The following is a 19,956-nucleotide window of genomic DNA, read 5'->3' as shown; positions in this document are numbered from 1 at the left end:
GTTTCCTGAGATTAAGAATTCCTCATATCAGTGAGATCATATGATACGTGTCTTTCTCTGATAGACTTATTTCACTTACCATAATACCCTCTAGTTCCATCTACGTCATTGCAAATGGCAAGATTTTGGTTTTTTTCATGGCTGCATAATATTCCATTGTATATATATACCACATCTTCTTTATCCATTCATCTGTTGATGGACATCTTGGCTGTTTCCATAGTTTGGCTATTGTGGACATTGCTGCTATAAATATTGGGGTGCACATAACCCTTCAGATCCCTACATTTGTATCTTTGGGGTAAATACCCAGTAGTGCAATTTGCTGGGTCGTATGGTGGCTCTATTTTCAACTTTTTGAGGAACCTCCATACGGTTTTCCAGAGTGGCTGCACTAGCTTGCATTCCCACCAACAGTGTAGGAGGGTTCCCCTTTCTCCACATCCTCGCCAACATCTGTCATTTCCTGACTTGTTAATTTTAGCCATTCTGACTGGTGTGAGGTGGTTTCTCGTTGAGGTTTTGATTTGGATTTCCCTGATGCCGAGCGTTGTTGAGCACTTTTTCATGTGTCTGTTGGCCATTTGGATGTCTTCTTTGGAAAAATGTCTGTTCATGACTCTGCCCATTTCTTGACTGGATTATTTGTTCTTTGGGTGTTGAGTTTGATAAGTTCTTTATAGATTTTGGATACTAGCCCTTTATCTGATATGTCATTTGCAAATATCTTCTCCCATTCTATCGGTTGTCTTTTGGTTTTGTTGACTGTTTCCTTTGCTGTGCAAAAGCTTTTTATCTTGATGAAGTCCCAGTAGTTCATTTTGCCCTTGCTTCCCTTGCCTTTGGCGATGTTTCTAGGAAGAAGTTGTTGCAGCTGAGGTCGAAGAGGTTGCTGCCTGTGTTCTCCTTTAGGATTTTGATGGACTCCTGTCTCACATTTAGGTCTTTCAACCATTTTGAGTCTATTTTTGTGTGTGCTGTAAGGAAATGGTCCAGTTTCATTCTTCTGCATGTGACTCTCCAATTTTCCCAACACCATTTGTTGAAGAGACTGTCTTTTTTTCATTGGACATTCTTTCCTGCTTTGTCGAAGATTAGTTGACCATAGAGTTAAGGGTCCATTTCTGGGCTCTCTATTCTGTTCCATTGATCTATGTGTCTGTCTTTGTGCCAGTACCATACTGTCTTGATGATGACAGCTTTGTAATAGAGCTTGAAGTCCGGAATTGTGATGCCACCAGCTTTGCTTTTCTTTTTCAACATTCCTCTGGCTATTTGGGGTCTTTTCTGGTTCCATACAAATTTTAGGATTATTTGTTCCATTTCTTTGAAAAAAGTGGATGGTATTTTGATAGGGATTGCATTGAATGTGTAGATTGCTCTAGGTAGCATAAACATTTTAACAATATTTGTTCTTCCAACCCATGAGCATGGAATGTTTTTCCATTTCTTTGTGCCTTCCTCAATTTCTTTCATGAGTATTTTATAGTTTTCTGAGTACAGATTCTTTGCTTCTTTGGTTAGATTTATTCCTAGGTATCTTATGGTTTTGGGTGCAATTGTAAATGGGATTGACTCCTTAATTTCTCTTTCTTCTGTCTTGTTGTTGGTGTATAGGAATGCCACTGATTTCTGTGCATTGATTTTATATCCTGCCACTTTACTGAATTCCTGTATGAATTCTAGCAGTTTTGGAGTGGAGTCTTTTGGGTTTTCCACATAAAGTATCATATCATCTGCAAAGAGTGAGAGTTTGACTTCTTTGCTGATTTGGATGCCTTTTATTTCTTTTTGTTATCTGATTGCTGTGGCTAGGACTTCTAGTACTATGTTGAATAGCAGTGGTGATAGTGGACATCCCTGCCATGTTCCTGACCTTAGGGGAAAAGCTCTCAGTTTTTCCCCATTGAGAATGATATTCGTTGTGAGTTTTTCATAGATGGCTTTTATGATATTGAGCCCTACTCTCTGAAGAGTTTTAATCAAGAAAGGATGCTGTACTTTGTCAAATGCTTTCTCAGCATCTATTGAGAGGATCATATGGTTCTTGTTCTTTCTTTTATTAATGTATTGTATCACATTGATTGCTTTGCAGATGTTGAACCAACCTTGCAGCCCAGGAATAAATCCCACTTGGTCGTGGTGATTAATCCTTTTAATGTACTGTTGGATCCTATTGGCTAGTATTTTGGTGAGAATTTTTGCATCCATGTTCATCAGGGATATTGGTCTGTAATTCTCCTTTTTGATGGGGTCTTTGTCTGATTTTGGGATCAAGGTAATGCTGGCCTCATAAAATGAGTTTGGACGTTTTCCTTCCATTTCTATTTTTTGGAACAGTTTCAGAAGAATGGGTATTAATTCTTCTTGAAATGTTTGGTAGAATTCCCCTGGGAAGCCATCTGGCCCTGGGCTTTTGTTTGTTGGGAGATTTTTGATTACTGCTTCAATTTCCTTAGTGGTTGTATAGGTGTGTTCAGGTTTTCTATTTCTTCCTGTTTCAGTTTTGATAGTTTATACATCTCTAGGAATGCATCCATTTCTTCCAGATTATCTAATTTGCTGGCATATAGTTGCTCATAATATGTTCCTATAATTGTTTGTATTTCTTTGGTGTTGGTTGTGATCTCTCCTCTTTCATTCATGATTTTATTTATTTGTGTCATTTTTCTTTTTGATAAGTCTGGCCAGGGGTTTATCAGTCTTTTTAATTCTTTCAAAGAACCAGCTCCTAGTTTCGTTGATCTGTTCTACTGTTCTTTTGGTTTCTATTTCATTGATTTCTGCTCTGATCTTTATTATTTCTCTTCTCCTGCTGGGTTTAGGCTTTATTTGCTGTTCTTTCTCCAGCTCCTTTAGGTGTAGGGTTAAGTTGTGTATTTGAGACCTTGTTTCTTGAGAAAGGCTTGTATTGCCATATACTTTCCTCTTAGGACTGCCTTTGCTGCATCCCAAAGATTTTGAACAGTTGTGTTTTCATTTTCATTGGCTTCCATGAATTTTTTTAACTCTTCTTTAATTTCCTGGTTGACCCATTCATTCTTTAGTAGGATGTTCTTTAGCCTCCATGTATTTGAGTTCTTTCCGACTTTCCTCTTGTGATTGAGTTCTAGTTTCAAAGCACTGTGGTCCAAAAATACACAGGGAATGATCCCAATCTTTTGGTACCAGTTGAGACCTGATTTGTGACCTAGGATGTGATCTTTTCTGGAGAATGTTCCATGGGCACTAGAGAAGAATGTGTATTCTGTTGCTTTGGGATGGAATGTTCTGAATGTATCTGTGAAGTCCATTTGGTCCAGTGTGTCATTTAAAGTCTTTATTTCCTTGTTGATCTTTTGCTTAGATGATCTGTCCATTTCAGTGAGGGGGGTGTTAAAGTCCCCTACAATTATTGTATTGTTGTCGATGTGTTTCTTTGCTTTTGTTATTATTTGGCTTATATAATTGGCTGCTCCCATGTTAGGGGCATAGATATTTACAATTGTTAGATCTTCTTGTTGGATAGACCCTTTAAGTAGGATATAGTGTCCTTCCTCATCTCTTATTACAGTCTTTGGTTTAAAGTCTAATTTGTCTGATATAAGGATTGCCACCCCAGCTTTCTTTTGGTGTCCATTAGCATGGTAAATGGTTTTCCACCCCCTCACTTTCAATCTGGAGGTGTCTTTGGGTCTAAAATAAGTCTCTTGCAGACAGCATATCAATGGGTCTTGTTTTTTTTATCCAATCTGATAGCCTGTGTCTTTTGATTGGGGCATTTAGCCCATTTACATTCAGGGTCACTATTGAAAGATATGAATTTAGTGCCATTGTATTGCCTGTAAGGTGACTGTTACTGTATGTTGTCTCTGTTCCTTTCTGGTCTATGTTACTTTTAGGCTTCTTTGCTTAGAGGACCTCTTTCCATATTTCTTGTAGGACTGGTTTCGTGTTTGCAAATTCTTTTAGTTTTTGTTTGTCCTTTTAGCTTTTTATCTCTTCTTCTGTTTTCAATGACAGCCTAGCTGCATATAGTATTCTTGGCTCCATATTTTTCTCGTTTAGTGCTCTGAATATATCATGCCAGTCCTTTCTGGCCTGCCAGGTCTCTGTGGATAGGTCTGTTGCCAATCTAATGTTTCTACCATTGTAGGTTACAGACCTCTTGTCCCGAGCTGCTTTCAGGATTTTCTCTTTGTCTCTGAGACTTGTAAGTTTTACTATTAGATGTCAGGGTGTTGACCTGTTTTTATTGATTTTGAGGGGGGTTCTCTGTGCCTCCTGGATATTGATGCCTGTTTCCTTCCTCAAATGAGGGAAGTTCTCTGCTATAATTTGCTCCAATATACTTTCTGCCCCTCTCTCTCTTTCTTCTTCTTCTGGGATCCCAATTATTCTAATATTGTTGCATCTTATGGTATCACTTGTCTCTCGAATTCTGCCCTCATGATCCAGTAGTTGTTTATCTCTCTTTTTCTCAGCTTCTTTATTCTCCATCATTTGGTCTTCTATATCACTAATTCTCTCTTCTGCCTCTATCCTAGCAGTTAGAGCCTCCATTTTTGATTTCACCTTATTAATAGCCTTTTTGATTTCGACTCGGTTAGATTTTAGTTCTTTTATTTCTCCAGAAAGGGTTTCTCTAGTATCTTCCCTGCTTTTTTCAAGTCCAGCTAGTATCTTTATAATCATTATTCTGAACTCTAGTTCCGACATCTTACTAATGTCCGTATTGATTAGGTCCCTGGCAGTCAGTACTGCCTCTTGTTCTTTTTTTTGAGGTGAGTTTTTCTGTCTTGTCATTTTGTCCAGAGGAGAACAGGTGAATGAGAGAACAAAATGCTAACGGTAACAACGACCCCAGAAAAATATACACTAAACAAATCAGAAGAGACCTGAAACCGGGGGAAAACAAAGGGAAAGAAAGAAAAAAGAAAAAAGAAAAAAAGAGACAGAGAAAAGAAAAAGAAAGCAAAAAAAGAAAAAAAGAATATGATCAAATATGATCAGGCTGGTGAATAGATCAGTGCCACACACTAGATTTTGGGCGTATTTTGGTCTGTTAGAAGAACCTGCCTCCCAAAATTTTAAAGAAAGAAAAACTTATATATGTACAAAAATAAGAGTAAATATGATGAAGGGATAGAATATGACTGTAAAGATGAATATTATAAAAGATTTTATAAAAGGAATTGATAAGAAGTTGGTTGAAAAAAGAAAGAAGAGAAATTAAAAAAAAAAAAAGGGAGAGAATGTGATCAGGCAGGAGACTAGAACAAAGCCATACACTAGAGATTTAGGGTATATTTTGGTCTGTTAGAAGAAACTGTATCCCAAAATTTTAAAGGGAGAACAACTTATATATATACCAAAAATAAGGTTAACTACAATGAAGGGATAGAATATGACTCTAAAAATGAAAAATAAAGATTTTTAAAAAAGAGATTGATAAGATGTTGGTTGAAAAAGGGAAAAAGAAAAATTCAAAAAAAAATAGAAAAAGAAAAAAAAATTTTAAAAATTAACTTTGAAAGACTAAAGAATCAGGGGAAAAAAAGCCATGAATTCTATGTGCAGTATTCCCCTAGTGCTGGCATTCTGCATTCTCATTGATCAGTAAACTTGGTCTTGGCTGACTGTTCTTGCTGATCTTCTGGGGGAGGGGCCTGTTGCCATGGTTCCCAAATGTCTTTGCCTGAGGTGGAATTGCCCTGCCCTTGCTTGGGGCTGTGCTAAGTAATCTGGTCGGGTTTGCTCTTGGGAGCTTTTGTTCCCTGCATGCTTTCCGTACAGCTTTGGAGGACAAGAGTGAAAATGGCGGCCTCCCAATCTCCACCCTGGAGGAGCTGAGAACTCGGGGCCCCACTCCTTAGTGTGCCCCCAGAGAAAAGCAGTCAGTCACTCCCGTCTCCCCAGTCTCCGGCCGCACTCCGTGCTCACCCAGCCTGTGACTGTTTCTGTCTCTGGCACCCGACCCCATGTGGAGTCTCCAAACCCAGCAGATCCCTGCGGTGCGCTCCCTTGCCTCTCCTCCCCGGGGAGGAAGGGGAGTCTTCCTGGATCTGCCGCTTGTTGGGTCCCTGCTGGAGGAGCGGTGGCCCGACTGTGCCACGGATCACGGTTTATGGCAACCCCATCTGAGAGCCCACTCCTTGGCTCCATCTCTGCAGCTGGCTTCCCCACTCCGATACCTGGGAGCTCTGCCGCACTCAGGCACCCCCGGTCTTTCTGTGACCCCGAGGGTCCTGAGACCACACTGTCCCAGCAAGTGTTCCACCCCCCACTTAGCGACTGGTGCGATGTCCCTTAGCGGAGCCGACTTCTAAAAGTTCTGATTTTGTGCTCTGCTGCTCTATCACTCGCCAGTAGCTGCTGATGGAGGCTCCCTCCCCCCGTGGTCTGTCTTCCTGAATATTGCCTCCGATTCACTTCTCTGCACATCCTACCTTCCAGAAAGTGGTCGCTTTTCTGTTCAGAGAGTTGCTGCTATTATTTTCTTCAATCTCCTGTTAAGTTCGTAGGTGTTCAGAATGGTTTGATCCCTATCTAGCTGAATTCCTGGGACCAGACAAAATTTAGGTCTCCTTCTTCTCCGCCATCTTGCTCTTCCCTGTTAGTTACTTTCTTGGTGTTATGCTTACACAGCTATGAGTTAAGCAGCTGTGTAGAGGATAGGTTTCACAAGCAGAGAGCTGTAGTTACAAATTTAATTTTGAAAGTGATCCTACCACAACTGCTAATGTCTTTAAATACCTTGATTTATTAGCAATTAACTCTTGTCATTGTAAGTTGCTAGTAGGTTATACTTGAGATAATTTCAGGTGTGTGATAAAATGGGTCAAAAAATGTGTGTTCTGCAAATTAGGAAAAAAGATTCCCTAGAAAAATTTCCAAAGATGAATAACTTTAAGTATTTAGGGATAGTGTGCTGCTCTTTGAAAAAAATGAACATTTCTTGGGAATGTCTAGATTATGGTTGCCTAGTGATTTAGGTCAGCTCCCATTGCAAAAAACGAAAAATGCGTGTGTGTGTGTGTATGTGTATGTGTGTATTCCTTGGAGAGTTTAAGCAAGTTATAAAATTGTGAACAAAAGCTTTATGTCTCAAAAGTTTATTTAGAGATTATGGGCTGTACTTTGATAGAGTTTAATATTTCTTTCTATTATATCAGAATGTAAAACTAACAAATCTCTTTTAAGGATAAAGTAGCCAATATTTGGTGCAGCTTCAGTATCTTTCTGAAGATCAAGGATATTTTGCCACGTCACATCCAGATAATAATCAGGTAAGAGATACAAAGTTTGTATATAGTGTTGTATAAGCTGTTCTCTAAAAGTGTTATGGTAATATCTCATTTATCTGGTGTCATTAGGGAATGAGGTGTTCTTCATTAGTGAATTTTCCACATAACACAGACCTATCCTTCTATATAGCAGAACTTTTATTTGAAATATGTTAAGTGATCATCTTTCTCGATTGTTACCTATTTCCCTCCCCCTTAAACAAAGTGTACTAAACATGATTAAACATTATCTTGAAGAGTCATGATTTTCAGTAGTGTATCAATCAGGGCTCAACCAGAGAAGAAGAATGAGTGGGAGGGGTGTGTGTGTGTGTGTGTGTGTGTGAGAGAGAGAGAGAGAGAGAGAGAGAGAGAGAGAGAGAATTTATTATAAGAAATTGGCCTATACTGTCATGGGGTCTGATTGAACAAACTGGAAGTCCACAAGGCAGGCATTCAGGAAGGAATATCTAAGGGGAAGGAAGAGCAATTCAAATCCAGTTTCTGTTTGGAATCTCGATTTAGGGAAGACCTAAGCTCTCTTTTAAAAGTCTTTGAATTGATTAAGTCAGGCCATCCAAGAATCTCCCTTTTGATTAAGTTAAAATCAACTGAAGAGGGACTTTCATTACATCTGCACAATCTCGTCCCCACAGCACCAAGATTCGTGTTTGAATAACTGGGAGAAGCTGTGTGTGTGTGTGTGCCCGCTACACAATGGTGCTGCCTCCCTCTGTCCTCCAATTCTTTTGAGAATATCCCTTGTAGCCCACTGTAGCTGGCAGCCTACTAGAGAGAGAATTCAGGGAACTGTAGTTCAGCCGAGCCACATTGACACACCACAAAGCCACCAACAGTGAGAAAATCAGTTATTGTTTTGTGTTATAATACTTGTCCTTAAGGCTTGCAAAAGCTGTTTGCCATGGTACTAACTGGCTCCACATGGCTCTGCTCTTGAGTTCCTTTTCCTCCCTGCCCATCAGCCATCACTAGGAGAAGCTCTAGCAGCTGCCCACTCCCTTTGTAACTTGTTCTTTCTGATTTACCATGGGCTGAAAATCAGTCAACTTTTGTGAGAGGTTCTCTTGTGAGTAAATTTTATGAATATTTGTGTTACAAATATATATTGTCTCTTTATGCCTGGTAGTGTTTCTTATTTTGAGTGTTTGAGAATTGACTTTAGCTATCTATCTTTGTGTATGTTTTCTGTAAATAACATAAGTAGTGTAGTATTTTTTTCTGTATTATATAATCACGTATAAAAGTTTGTAAATATTTCAATGCATGGATTTTATTTAAATGTTATTTGGTGTTAAATTTACATTTAATAAATAAAAAACCTTTAATTTGAAATAAACAAGTTGGTAAGTAATGTGATCCTTATATTAAAAAATATTTCCTTGTTTTAATTACATACCTCTACAAAGAAAACAAATGTTTTATTTTTATTCTTTTTTTAGCTTTTGTTTTACATTTTTGAGCCTGCTCCCTGCTTGTATAAAATTAACACTTCAGCCCTCTCCCAAAGGATTCAGATTTACTCTGGTAAGTTTCTCATTACTTTAAATACTTAATTCTTGCTGCAACTGATCTTTTAAAAATACAGATAATTATTTTCTTACTCTGTATGGGATTTACTGGACTGGAAAATAAGGTATTCATATATTTGGTGAACATATATTGAGTGTCTGACATACTTTGGTGCTGTGTTGTATACTAGGCTGAATAATCAGAATCTTTCAGTTTAATTCAACAACTATTTAATTAAATTTCTGCTTTGTATTAGTCAATGAGGGAATACAGAGAAGAAAAGAGTGGGGATAGACATATGTTTAAATAATTATGCTATTAAGCAGAAGGTAGTAAGTTCTTTTAGTTACACATTAAGTGCTATGATAGTGTGGGAAAGGGAGATATTACTTTGGGGCAGATTTTATCATACATATATATTTATTTAGTTAAGACTTTATTTATTTGACAGAGATAGACACAGTGAGAAAGGGAACACAAGCAGAGGGAGTGGGAGAGGGAGAAACAGGCTTCCCGTGGAGCAGGGAGCCCAATGTGGGGCTCGATCCCAGGACCCTGGGATCATGACCCAAGCTGAAGGTAGACGCTTAATGACTGAGCCACCCAGGCGCCCCTGGGGCAGATTTTAGGCAGCTTCTTAGAGTAAGTGGGATTGGAACCAAATTTTGAAAGCTGGGCAAGATTTGGAATACGAGGTTATATAGCAGAAGAGAATTCAAGGCAGGAGGAAGAACTTGAGGATACCGTGGTGGGAAAGGATAGGGAATGCTGGGAATAGCTATTAAACAATGAAATTTGTGTGACTTGTGTGTGTGTGTGTGTGTGTGTGTGTATGTTGAGGTTAGGAAAGGATATAGTGGGAGATAAGAGTCGAAAAGGATCAAATCGGGTAAGACCTTGAATGTTGGGTTGAAAAAATTGGAGTTTGATTTGTGTGCCAGAGGTACCAAAAAAGAGTTTTGAGGAGAGGGGACAGATCTCTGTTTTAGGAAGATGACTTGGTTATACTTGAAGATGAATTGGTTATATTTCCTACAACTTTGGGTTTCTCTGAGTGAGTTCACAAATTCCTCCCTGGTTGTATTTCTGTGGTATTTAAAATTTGGTTCTTTGTGCCTTGGTCTCTAAGATGATATTTTATTTTATTTTTTTAAAGATTTATTTATTTATTTGACAGAGAGAGAGAGAGAGAGCACAAGTAGTCAGAGTGGCAGGCAGAGGGAGGAGAAGCAGGCTCTCTGCTGAGCAGGGAGCTGGACATGGGGCTTGATCCCAGGACCCTGGGATCATGACCTGAGCTGAAGGCAGCCGCCTAACCGACTGAGCCACCCAGGTGCCCCTAAGATGGTATTTTAAAAATATCTTTTAAAATATCAAGAAAATTTACTTTATGCAAAGTCTTAGTGGACTTATAAGGAGACAACATTTTAGAAATTAGGGTTTTAATTTTGGGACGGCCACTTACTTACATTGCATTTCAAAAACAAGCCAGAACAGAGCATAACAGTAAAATACTTCAAAAGTGCATATGGGTACCCCAGTATAAAAACGATAGTTTCATGTTCTCTTTCCTTTGTTATTACCTTTTTATTGACAATTTCTCGTTTCATTCTGAGAATAAACTCTGAGCATTCTACATCATCTGTTAATTTTCTATAGGACTTTTAGAATAGAAGGAATAATAATAATGCTCTGATGTTGTTAATAAGCCTAACTTGAAATATTTGCAAGCTTACTTAAGATTATGTTATTTTTCTAGGAAATAACATGCTAAATAAAGGTATATTTCAAAGATAATCGAATGGAATTTCAGAGTTTGAGTAACTGTAGCAGTGTTAGAGGTAATTACTTTTAGGATTATAAGCCAGAAAAAACATTTTTTCTCTTAATTTCCTAATTTTATTCTGTTTGATATGTTTTAATATAAGCCTTTGGTTTAAAAAACTAAAAACAATTTAATTAATGACTTTTTTTATTAGTGTTGATGTTTTGAATTCTTACTGAATATTTCTGAGAACTTTGAAAACATTTCCCATAATTATTTTAAAGTGTTTTCCTTTCAATAAAGATTGAATTATTTCTCAGTATAAGTCTATATGAGGTAATTGATAGTATGAACACTAATATATGTATAGCAGCAAAATGATCATATTTAATTTATTCAAGTAGTATTTTTTGAGTGCCCTCTAATGTGCCAGGTCCTTTTCTAAGTACTGGTGTGTAACTGAATGACAGCTCATATCCCTGCTCTCTTAATTGGGGCCTTTCATGCTAGTGGTAGAAGGACAATAAACAAAATAGATTTGTTAATGAGAAAATATCTGGAAGTAATGGGAGCTATGAGGACAATAGTGTTATATGAAAGGAGTGCTGGTGGGTTTTGGTTAGGGTGCACTACTTTAGCTTGAAAGGGAAGGCCTTTCTATGGAAGTGACATTTGAGCCTTGAGCTGAATGACTGGCCAGAAGGAACCATTCACAAGAAGATCTGTTCTCTGACTTGATAAAATGAAGTTTTTCTTTAAAGCAGGAACACATTTGGTATGTTCAGCACATAAAGGGACTGGTATGAAGTGGCTGGTATGAAGTGCGTGAGGGAGACAGTAAGAAATAGACTGGAAGAGGAAGGCAGGACCCAGATAGGAGTTTGGATTTTATTCTCAGGGTTAATGGGAAGCTATTTGAGGATTTTAAACAGGGAAATTTACATGATCTGATATGGTGGCTGAGTACATAATGGACTGTAAGGAAGCAAGACTGTTACCAATTAGGAGGTTATTGCAGTAGTCCAGGAGAAAGATGAGTGTGGCTTAGACCACTCCTCTGCCACCCTCAGCAGAGGGGAAGGGAGAGAAGTGGGTGGATATTGTATTTAGAAGGTGGTGTAGATAGGATTTGCTCTGGACTGGATGTGTGTAGATGGATGTCCAATATGCAGATCATAAACTTCTGAAAATAGATCTAAGTAATTTTAATTTTAAACCCCAAATAGCAAATGAAGACTTTATAAAACATTTAATATATTTTATTGACGTGTATCTTTTAAAAACACTAAAATAGATTTGTTTCACGAGTTTTAGATTTTGAACTTCTGGCCCTCAGTGCTTTTTAATATAAATTGTCAGAGATTCCAAGGGGGGGATGAAGGTCTGATTGTTGTGTCTTTGTTTTGTTTATTAATAACTGAGTCTGAATGAACTTGTTTTAGGTGGTTAAATATAGCTTTATAATCATTGTTTTTTCAAGAAATGTTATACTAAATTTGAATAAAATATTATGCATTAGTGTTGTATAGATATTTTCCTTCTAGATAGAAACTACATTAAACTTTAAAATTTTACTTCAGATGATTTTTATTTAGATTCATAATTAAACTACTGTTATAGTTTATAAGTTGTTATATCTCATTCTCCCTCCTTTTTCCTTAAAGGTTAGCTGTGCACTGTCATTCTTTTTATTTTCTTTCCAAGTACATGAAAAGTCCATTCTCTTGGTATCATTGTAAGTAAAAATGTTGTGTTTTATTTATTTATTATTATGTGTTTATAATATATACATAAACCCAAGTGTAAAACAAAACCACACAAATGTTATTATGTAGTTGCATAAGATTATTCATAAAATTATATTTTTCCAGAATGATTTCTTATAATTTTACTTCTTTATAAATATAATATTTTAAACTGAAAGTTTCATAGAATTACTGACATACTTATTTCTGTTTCTTCATATATATTTTTTATATGCTAATAAAAAAATTGAATAAACCAAAGAGATTTTCTCCTCAGATTGGAGCCTGTTTGTCATCTTTGCCTTTTTCATTGCATTCATTTCCACAACTGTTTAATAGTTTTGTTCTTTTCATTCACCTCTTTAGCAACTTTCATATGTTGACTCCGTGCTGTTTTGTCAAAACCTTTGTTTAGACCCTATTGGCAATCCCTAATCAGACTACTTTGTTTTAAGAGCATTAAAATTTTTTCCTGGTTATCACAGAAATTGGGTGACAGTCGGGGTATATTATCCCAATATTAAAATAATATTTGCCCAGAACACATTGGAATACTTGAATCCAGCCCTAGATCAATCCCACCTCTTATCCTGAGGTGATCACTCAAGATGAGGGCTGAGAACAGACTCTTTGCCTTAGCAAAATGGAAGTCATTGGTGACTTTGACAAGGCTAATGTTGATGGAGTGATGCAGGGATCAAAGCCTGATTAAGGTGGGTTTAAGAAATAATGAGAGGAGAGAGGAGAGAGGAGAGAAATTGAAGATAGCTATAGATAATTTTTTTTTTTTTTAATTTATTTAATTGTGGCAAAATATACCAGTAGTCACAATGCTGTGCAACCATCACCACTGTCTACTTCCAGAACATTTTTATCACCCCAAAAAGAAATGTTGTACCCTTTAAGGGGTCAGTCCCCATTCTCTTCCCATCCCTCAATTCTTGTAACCACTAAATTACTTTCTGTCTCTATGAGTTTGCCTATTTTGGATACTTCATATAATTGGAATAATATAATATTTGGCTTTTTATGTCTGATCTATTTCATGTAAGATAATATTTTCAAGGTTCATCCATGTTGTAGCATGTATCAGTACTTCATTTTTATGCCTGAATAATATTGCATTGTATGGATATACTATATTTTGTTCATCCAGGCATCATTTGATGAACATTTGGGTTTCCACCTTTTGGTTATTGTGAATAGTGCCAGTATGAACATTCCTGCATAAGTTTTTGTTTGAACATTTGTTTTCAGTACTCTTCTTTTTTTTTTTTAATTTAAAGATTTTATTTATTTATTCGAGAGAGAGAGAGCACAAGCAGGCAGAGCAGTAGCAGAGGCAGAGGGAGAAGCAGGCTCTCTGCTGAGCAAGGAGCCCAATGCGGGGCTCGATCCCAGGACAGCGGGATCATGACCTGAGCCGAAGGCAGACGCCCAACCGACTGAGCCACCCAGGCGCCCCTGTTTTCAGTACTCTTGAGTCTACACCCAGGAGTGGGATTTCTGGGTCATATAGTAATTCTGTATTTAACTGAGGAACCATCAAACTGTTTTCCACAGCAGTTATACCATTTTGCATTCCCACCAGTAATGTAATGTATGATGTTTCCAGTTTTTCTACATCCTTGCTAGCACTTGTTATTTTCCTTCCCCCCCCCCCCCCCATCCTACGGGGTGTGAAGTGGTATTTCATTGTGGTTCTGATTTGCATTTCCCTAATAGCTAGTGATGTTGAGCATTTTTTAAGGTTTTAAAAACTTTCAAGTTTTTAATTTTGATGAAGTTCAATTTATCTATTATTTCTTTTTGTTGCTTGGGCTTTTGGTGTCATGTCTAACAAACCATTGCCAAATCCAAGGTAATAAAGACTTACTCTCATGTTATTTCTAAGAAGTTTATGGACTTAGCTCTATAGAAGTTTAGGTCTTTGATCTATTTTGAGTTAATTTTTATATATGGTGTGAGATAGGTAAACAGGTGAGCTTTGCTGAAAAGGGGAGAAAAAATAAAAGCAATAATTGGTAGAGAAAGTAGAGTCAAGTGAGGCTTGTTGTTTAAGGTTGTAAGATAGGAGAAATAATGGTGTGGGAATGGTCTGTACAGAGGGAACACTGATGATACAGGAGGGAGGTCAGAGTTGTTGGAGCAATACCCCTTGGAAAGGGAGATGGGATCAGACCCAGAGTGTGAATGGAAGGACTGGCTTTGGACAGATGCATGAGTAGTTCACTTTAATAAAAAGAGGCAACAGGGTATATTGGTATAGATGCTGGGAAGAGAGTAGATGTGATGGTGGCATCTGTTAAAGTTCTTCTAATTGCTTCAATTTTCTTAACGAAGAAGAAGGCAAGGTCATTAGGCAAGAGCAGGTTGGAGCTGTTGGGATTATGAGATTATGAGAAGGTGTGGATTATTTTTCAAAAGAGACACAGAACAGACTAGAGAAATATATAGTGGTACACACTTGAATATCATCATGATCATGTATCCAAAGTGAAAACAGGGGCACCTGGATGGCTCAGTTGGTTAAGCATCGGACTCTTTTGGCTCAGGTCTTGATCTCAGGGTTGTGAGATGAGTCCTGCCTTGGGCTTCTCCACGTTGAGCAGGGAATCTGCTTGAGATTTTCTCTCTCCCTCTGCCCGTCCTCCCCGCTGTCTCTCTCTCAAAATAAATAATTCCTTAAAGTGAAAACAGTGTGGGGAAGTGTTTCCTTCAAGAGCAGTTGCTCAGTATGGTTGGAATAAGTACAGGTGGAGAGTTGGGTCTTTCCAGGTTTGTGGTTTTGTCTAGTGAGGATAATGGGCTTGCACAGGGCTTGAGAGTGAAAGCATGGGAGTGATTTTAATGGTTGACCTTAGAATTTAAGCTGGTTAAGAAGGGAAAAGAAAAGACAACCAAAGGAGTGAGGCAAAGTGAAAGAGGTGGTAGGAATAATGGATTGAAGATGGGATCAAATGATTGTTGGGATCAAAAGATTGTGGAAGTTCCGGAGTGCTGAAAAGGTAGGAGATAGTGGTCAGGATGCAGTTGCTGCGTTGTGATTATGGAGGGGTTACAGTCCTGAGTATAACCGAAGGGTGTAGGAATGAAAATGAGATCACTAGAAGAGAGGAGTTCCAGCAAACGAGAAGTCAGGGTGTTGGAAGATCATCTATGTAAAAATTGCCAGGAATGAAGATGAGTAGGGTTGTAGAGAGTGCGTGAGTAAGGAGTTGAAATGACTGAGTAATGAGGGAAGTGACTCTTTTGTTGGTGGATGAGGACAAAGATGAGGACTAACAGGGATAAAGCCTGAGGACATGGAGATTATTAGGGTGGAGAGACGGAGAACTGATGTGGAAGAAGTGATAAAGAGCAAAGGGGTTATCTCCCTCTGGGTCAAGTTGTTTCAGGACTATGGAAAGAACAACAAAACAGGTGAGGTTGAGAGGGCCGAGGGGCAGCGTTTTCCTCAGGGGAAGGGAGCCAGGATTTGTTTTCAACAAGGTGGTGAAGGAAAAGATTGAGAGAAGAGGTTGAGGATGCAGGGGATTTTGCTGCTTAAATATAAATACTAAGTACCTTGAGTTCAAGGGCTGAGTTCTATTCCTCTTTGTATTCCTTTCAGGGCAGTGATTGTACATAAGTTTTCAATAAATACTTGTATTTAGTAAATGACTATTGAATGAATAAATGGGAAAGAGTTAAGACCCAGAAAGAGAAAATACTGTTTATTGAGCACCTACTACGTGCATGTTTTTAACATAAATACATTCTGATTTAAAAAGCATCAAGTAGTGAAATTGAAAGTCCTCTAGTATTTTCTTTTAGTGTGGTAGTTCAATCAGTTTGTAATCCCAGGCCTTACACTGCATATGCTGGTTGATATGGGGAAAAGTCATCCTTCTAAGAAAGGAGGAGAATGCTCAAACCTTTTAAAATAAGGAGACCCAAAATAATAATAATAATAGCAACAAGTATTCAACAACTGCCATCATTAGTAAAAAGTTATTTTATTAAAAAATTAGATAATACTTGTAAAAGAGTTCTTTCAATTATGTAACAATACAAGGTATTACTACTATTTCCATTTACACCTAAGAAAGATGGTTAAATTAATCATTTGTTCAAGGTCATACAGTAAGTGGCAGAGCTGGGACTAGGACTCAGGTCCCCTTCTTCTTGAGCATTGCCACAGTAGAATCCAGAAGGTAATGAGACCAGTGGTGCTAGTAAGGAGGTCACAGAATTGGGACCTGTGACCCTAAACTCTGTCATAAAGCCAGTAGTTCCATTTATTGGCATTATACTTCCTCTTCCTATACTATTGCTCTTTTCATTTGGCTGCTTTCTACTTGTTTTTTTCCGCTTTTCTTTTCTTCTGCCATTATCAACTTGTTTCCTCTTATAATTCTTTGTGTCTGTTGTTCTCGCATCCGTGGCAGAGGATGATCCTGTTATAACTTTAGTTTTTAACTTAGATTAGTAATATGTAACATGGAAGATAATAAAAAAAGAAGTTTGAAACCACTATACTGGGAATTAATTTATTTCCCAAGTAGGATGAAACATGAAAAACCTCTCTTTCTCTGAATGTTTGAATTTATCTGATCCTTTCTGTAAGCTGCTGTTTTTTTTCTTGTATGACAAGAAAAAAAAGGTTCCATTAATGGAATATTGGAAGAAGCAGTTTTTCATTTATTAGGAGGAGTTGATACCTTGTTTTATGTTTAGACTCACTTAGTTTGGATTGATATAAAAAAATGAACCAGTGATCCATATGGAGACCTTACTGGCTCTTTTTTGTTTGTTTAGCTACCCCAAAGATCAGACAGACAAAATGTGTTTATATTTTTCACAAGAATTGAAATTCTGTTTCCTAAGATTAAAATATTTTTTCTTTATCATTTTAGACCAGTCTGCTTAGTTTTAAGTGAAATTCCTTTTATGTCTACTTGGTTTTTACTTGTGTCAACATTTAGGTGAGTCAAACCAATATTTATATGTTTTCAGTATAGTTCTCATAAACTCATTTAAAAATTTTTTACAAAGTGATTATGTTTTGAATTAGCAATTCTCTTTTGATGTTTTTCCTGTTTTCTCTTACAGTATGCTACCTCTTCTACTGAAGGATGAACTCCTAATGCCCTCAGTTGTGACAACAATGGCATTTTTTATAGCTTGTGCAATTTCTTTTTCAATATTTGAAAAGACTTCTGAAGAAGAACTGCAATTGAAGTCCTTTTCCATTTCTGTTAGGAAATATCTTCCACGTTTTACATTTTTTCCCAGAATTATACAATATTTGGTAAGTTGTTCAGTTGTTTTTTTTTTTTTTTTTTTTTTTTAAGAGAGAGTGCTGTGAGGGGAGGGGCGGAGAGAGAGGGAGAGAGAGAATCTTAAGCAGGCTCTATGCCCAGTGAGGAGTCCAATGCAGGGCTCAGTCTCACAACCTTGAGATTATGACCTGAGCCGAAATCAAGAGTTGGACACTTAACCAACTGTGCCATGAGTTGTTCAGTTTTTAAGGGATGGGACTTAGCATGCCACTGTTAAAAAAAAAAAAAAGTAATATCTTTTTCTTTTATAGCTTTTTTGAGATATAATTCACATAAATTCACCCATAAAATCCACCCATTTAAAGTGTGCAATTTGGTGGTTTTAAGTATGTACATAGAGTTGTACAACCATGACCACAATCTAATTTTAGATTATTTCCATCACCCCAAAAAGGAACCCTCTTTCCATTAGCAGCCATATCCCATTCCACCCTAAACTCCAGCCGTGGACAGCCAGTAATATACTTTCTGTACCTACATATTTACCAATCTGGACATTCCAAAAAATGAAATGTATTAGTTTGCTTTGCCATAACAAAATACCACAGACTAGGTGGCTTAAGTAACAGAAATGTATTTTCTTAGAGTTCTGGAGGCTTGAAGTCTAAAATCAAGGTGCCTTGGGCGCCTGGGTGGCTCAGTCGTTAAGCGTCTGCCTTCGGCTCAGGTCATGATCCCAGGGTCCTGTGATCGAGTCCCACATCGGGCTCCTTGCTCAGCAGGAAGCCTGCTTCTCCCTCTCCCACTCCCCCTGCTTGTGTTCCCTGTCTCGCTGTCTCTCTCTCTATTGAAAAAAAAAAATCAAGGTGCCTCATCAAGGTTTCTGGTGAGGCCTTTCTTTCTGGGTTATCGGCAACCTTGCTGTGGCCTCATATGGCCTCTTCTTTGTGTGGGTGTGTAGAGAGTTCTGTGGTGGCTCTTCCTCTTCTTATAAGAACACTAATCCTATCAAATTAGGGCCCCTCCTGTACTACCTCAATTTAACCTTCCTAAAGTTACTGTCTCCAAATGCATTCACGTTGGGGGTTGGGACTACAACATATGAATTTGTGGGGACATAATTCAGACCAAAACATGGAATTATAGAAAATGTAGTCGGGGCGCCTGGGTGGTTTAGTGGAGCGTCCGACTCTTGATCTCAGGGTTGTGGGTTTGATCCCCATGTTGGACTCCATGCCAGACGTGGAGCCTACTTTAAAAAAAAATGTAGGCTTTTATAACTGGCTACTTTCACTCAGCATAATGTTTTTGAGGTTCATCTGTGTTGTAGCATGCATCAATACTTCATTCTGTTTTATTGCCATACTATATTCCATTGTAATGGACATTATCTGTTCAGTTTTTTTTTTTTAAGATTTTATTTATCTTTTTATGTGCTCTTTTGCCATTTGTATTATCTTCTTTGGAGAAATGCCTATTCATATCTGTTGCCCATTTTTAATTGGCTTGGCTTTTTATTTTTGAGTTGTAAGAGTTCTTTATACATTCTTGATACAGGTCCCTGACTAGATACATGATTTGGAAATATTTCTCCTATTATGTAGATTTCCTTCACTTTTTTTTTTTTTTTTAATTTTATTTATTTGACAGAGACACAGTGAGAGAGGGAACACAAGCAGGGGGAGTGGGAGAGGGAGAAGCAGGCTTCCCACGGAGCAGGGAGCCCGATGCGGGGCTTGATCCCAGGATGCTGGGATCATGACCTGAGCCGAAGGCAGACACTTAACGACTGAGCCACCCAGGCGCCCCAAATTTTGACATTTTTTAATTGAGTTAAAAATATAGGCCATTTCCATTGTGATTTCTTCTTTGGCTCATTAATTACTTAGAAACTTGTTCAGTTTCCAAATATTTGGGGATTTACCAGGGGTGCCTGGGTGGCTAAGTCGGTTAAGTGTCCAACTCATGATTTTTGTTGTCATGATCTCATGGGTCATGAGGTAGAGCCCTGTGTGGGGCTCCTTGCTCACCCAGGAATCTGCTTGAGATTCTCTCTCCTTCTCCCTCTGTTCCCAACCCCCCTCCCCACCCTGCACAAGTGCTCTCTCAAGTAAATAAATAAATCTTCATCTATTTGGGGTTTCCCAGATTTCTTTGTTTTTGTATTTTCATTTAATTCCAGTGTGTTTAGAGAACACACTTTGTATTATTTCAGTGTTTTCAAATGTATTGACTTTGTTTTTGTTAATTCTTCCTTCATTTTGAAGAGTATTTTTTTTTTTTTAAAGATTTTATTAGAGTGCATAAACAGGGGAGGGGGGGGGTGGTCAGAGGGAGAGGCAGACTCCCCGCTGAGCACGGAGCCCGATGTGGGACTCAGTCCCAGG

The 19,956-nt window shown here is 37.9% G+C and overlaps 1 protein-coding gene across 1 annotated transcript in view; it reads left to right on the top strand.

Moving 5' to 3' along the window:
- Positions 1–19,956, top strand: part of ALG6 (ALG6 alpha-1,3-glucosyltransferase) — a 67,199-nt gene that overhangs the window by 43,343 nt on the left and 3,900 nt on the right. Inside the window, exons 10-14 of the mRNA XM_032427364.1 lie at positions 7,183–7,268; positions 8,726–8,810; positions 12,225–12,295; positions 17,204–17,272; positions 17,400–17,598. Coding sequence (XP_032283255.1) covers positions 7,183–7,268; positions 8,726–8,810; positions 12,225–12,295; positions 17,204–17,272; positions 17,400–17,598 — 510 coding nt within the window. The remainder of the gene's footprint in view (positions 1–7,182; positions 7,269–8,725; positions 8,811–12,224; positions 12,296–17,203; positions 17,273–17,399; positions 17,599–19,956) is intronic.

Source organism: Phoca vitulina, unplaced genomic scaffold (assembly GCF_004348235.1).
Source record: "Phoca vitulina isolate PV1807 unplaced genomic scaffold, GSC_HSeal_1.0 scaffold2, whole genome shotgun sequence".
Classification (NCBI taxonomy): Eukaryota; Metazoa; Chordata; class Mammalia; order Carnivora; family Phocidae; genus Phoca; species Phoca vitulina.
This window is presented reverse-complemented; position numbering and strand designations above follow the sequence as displayed.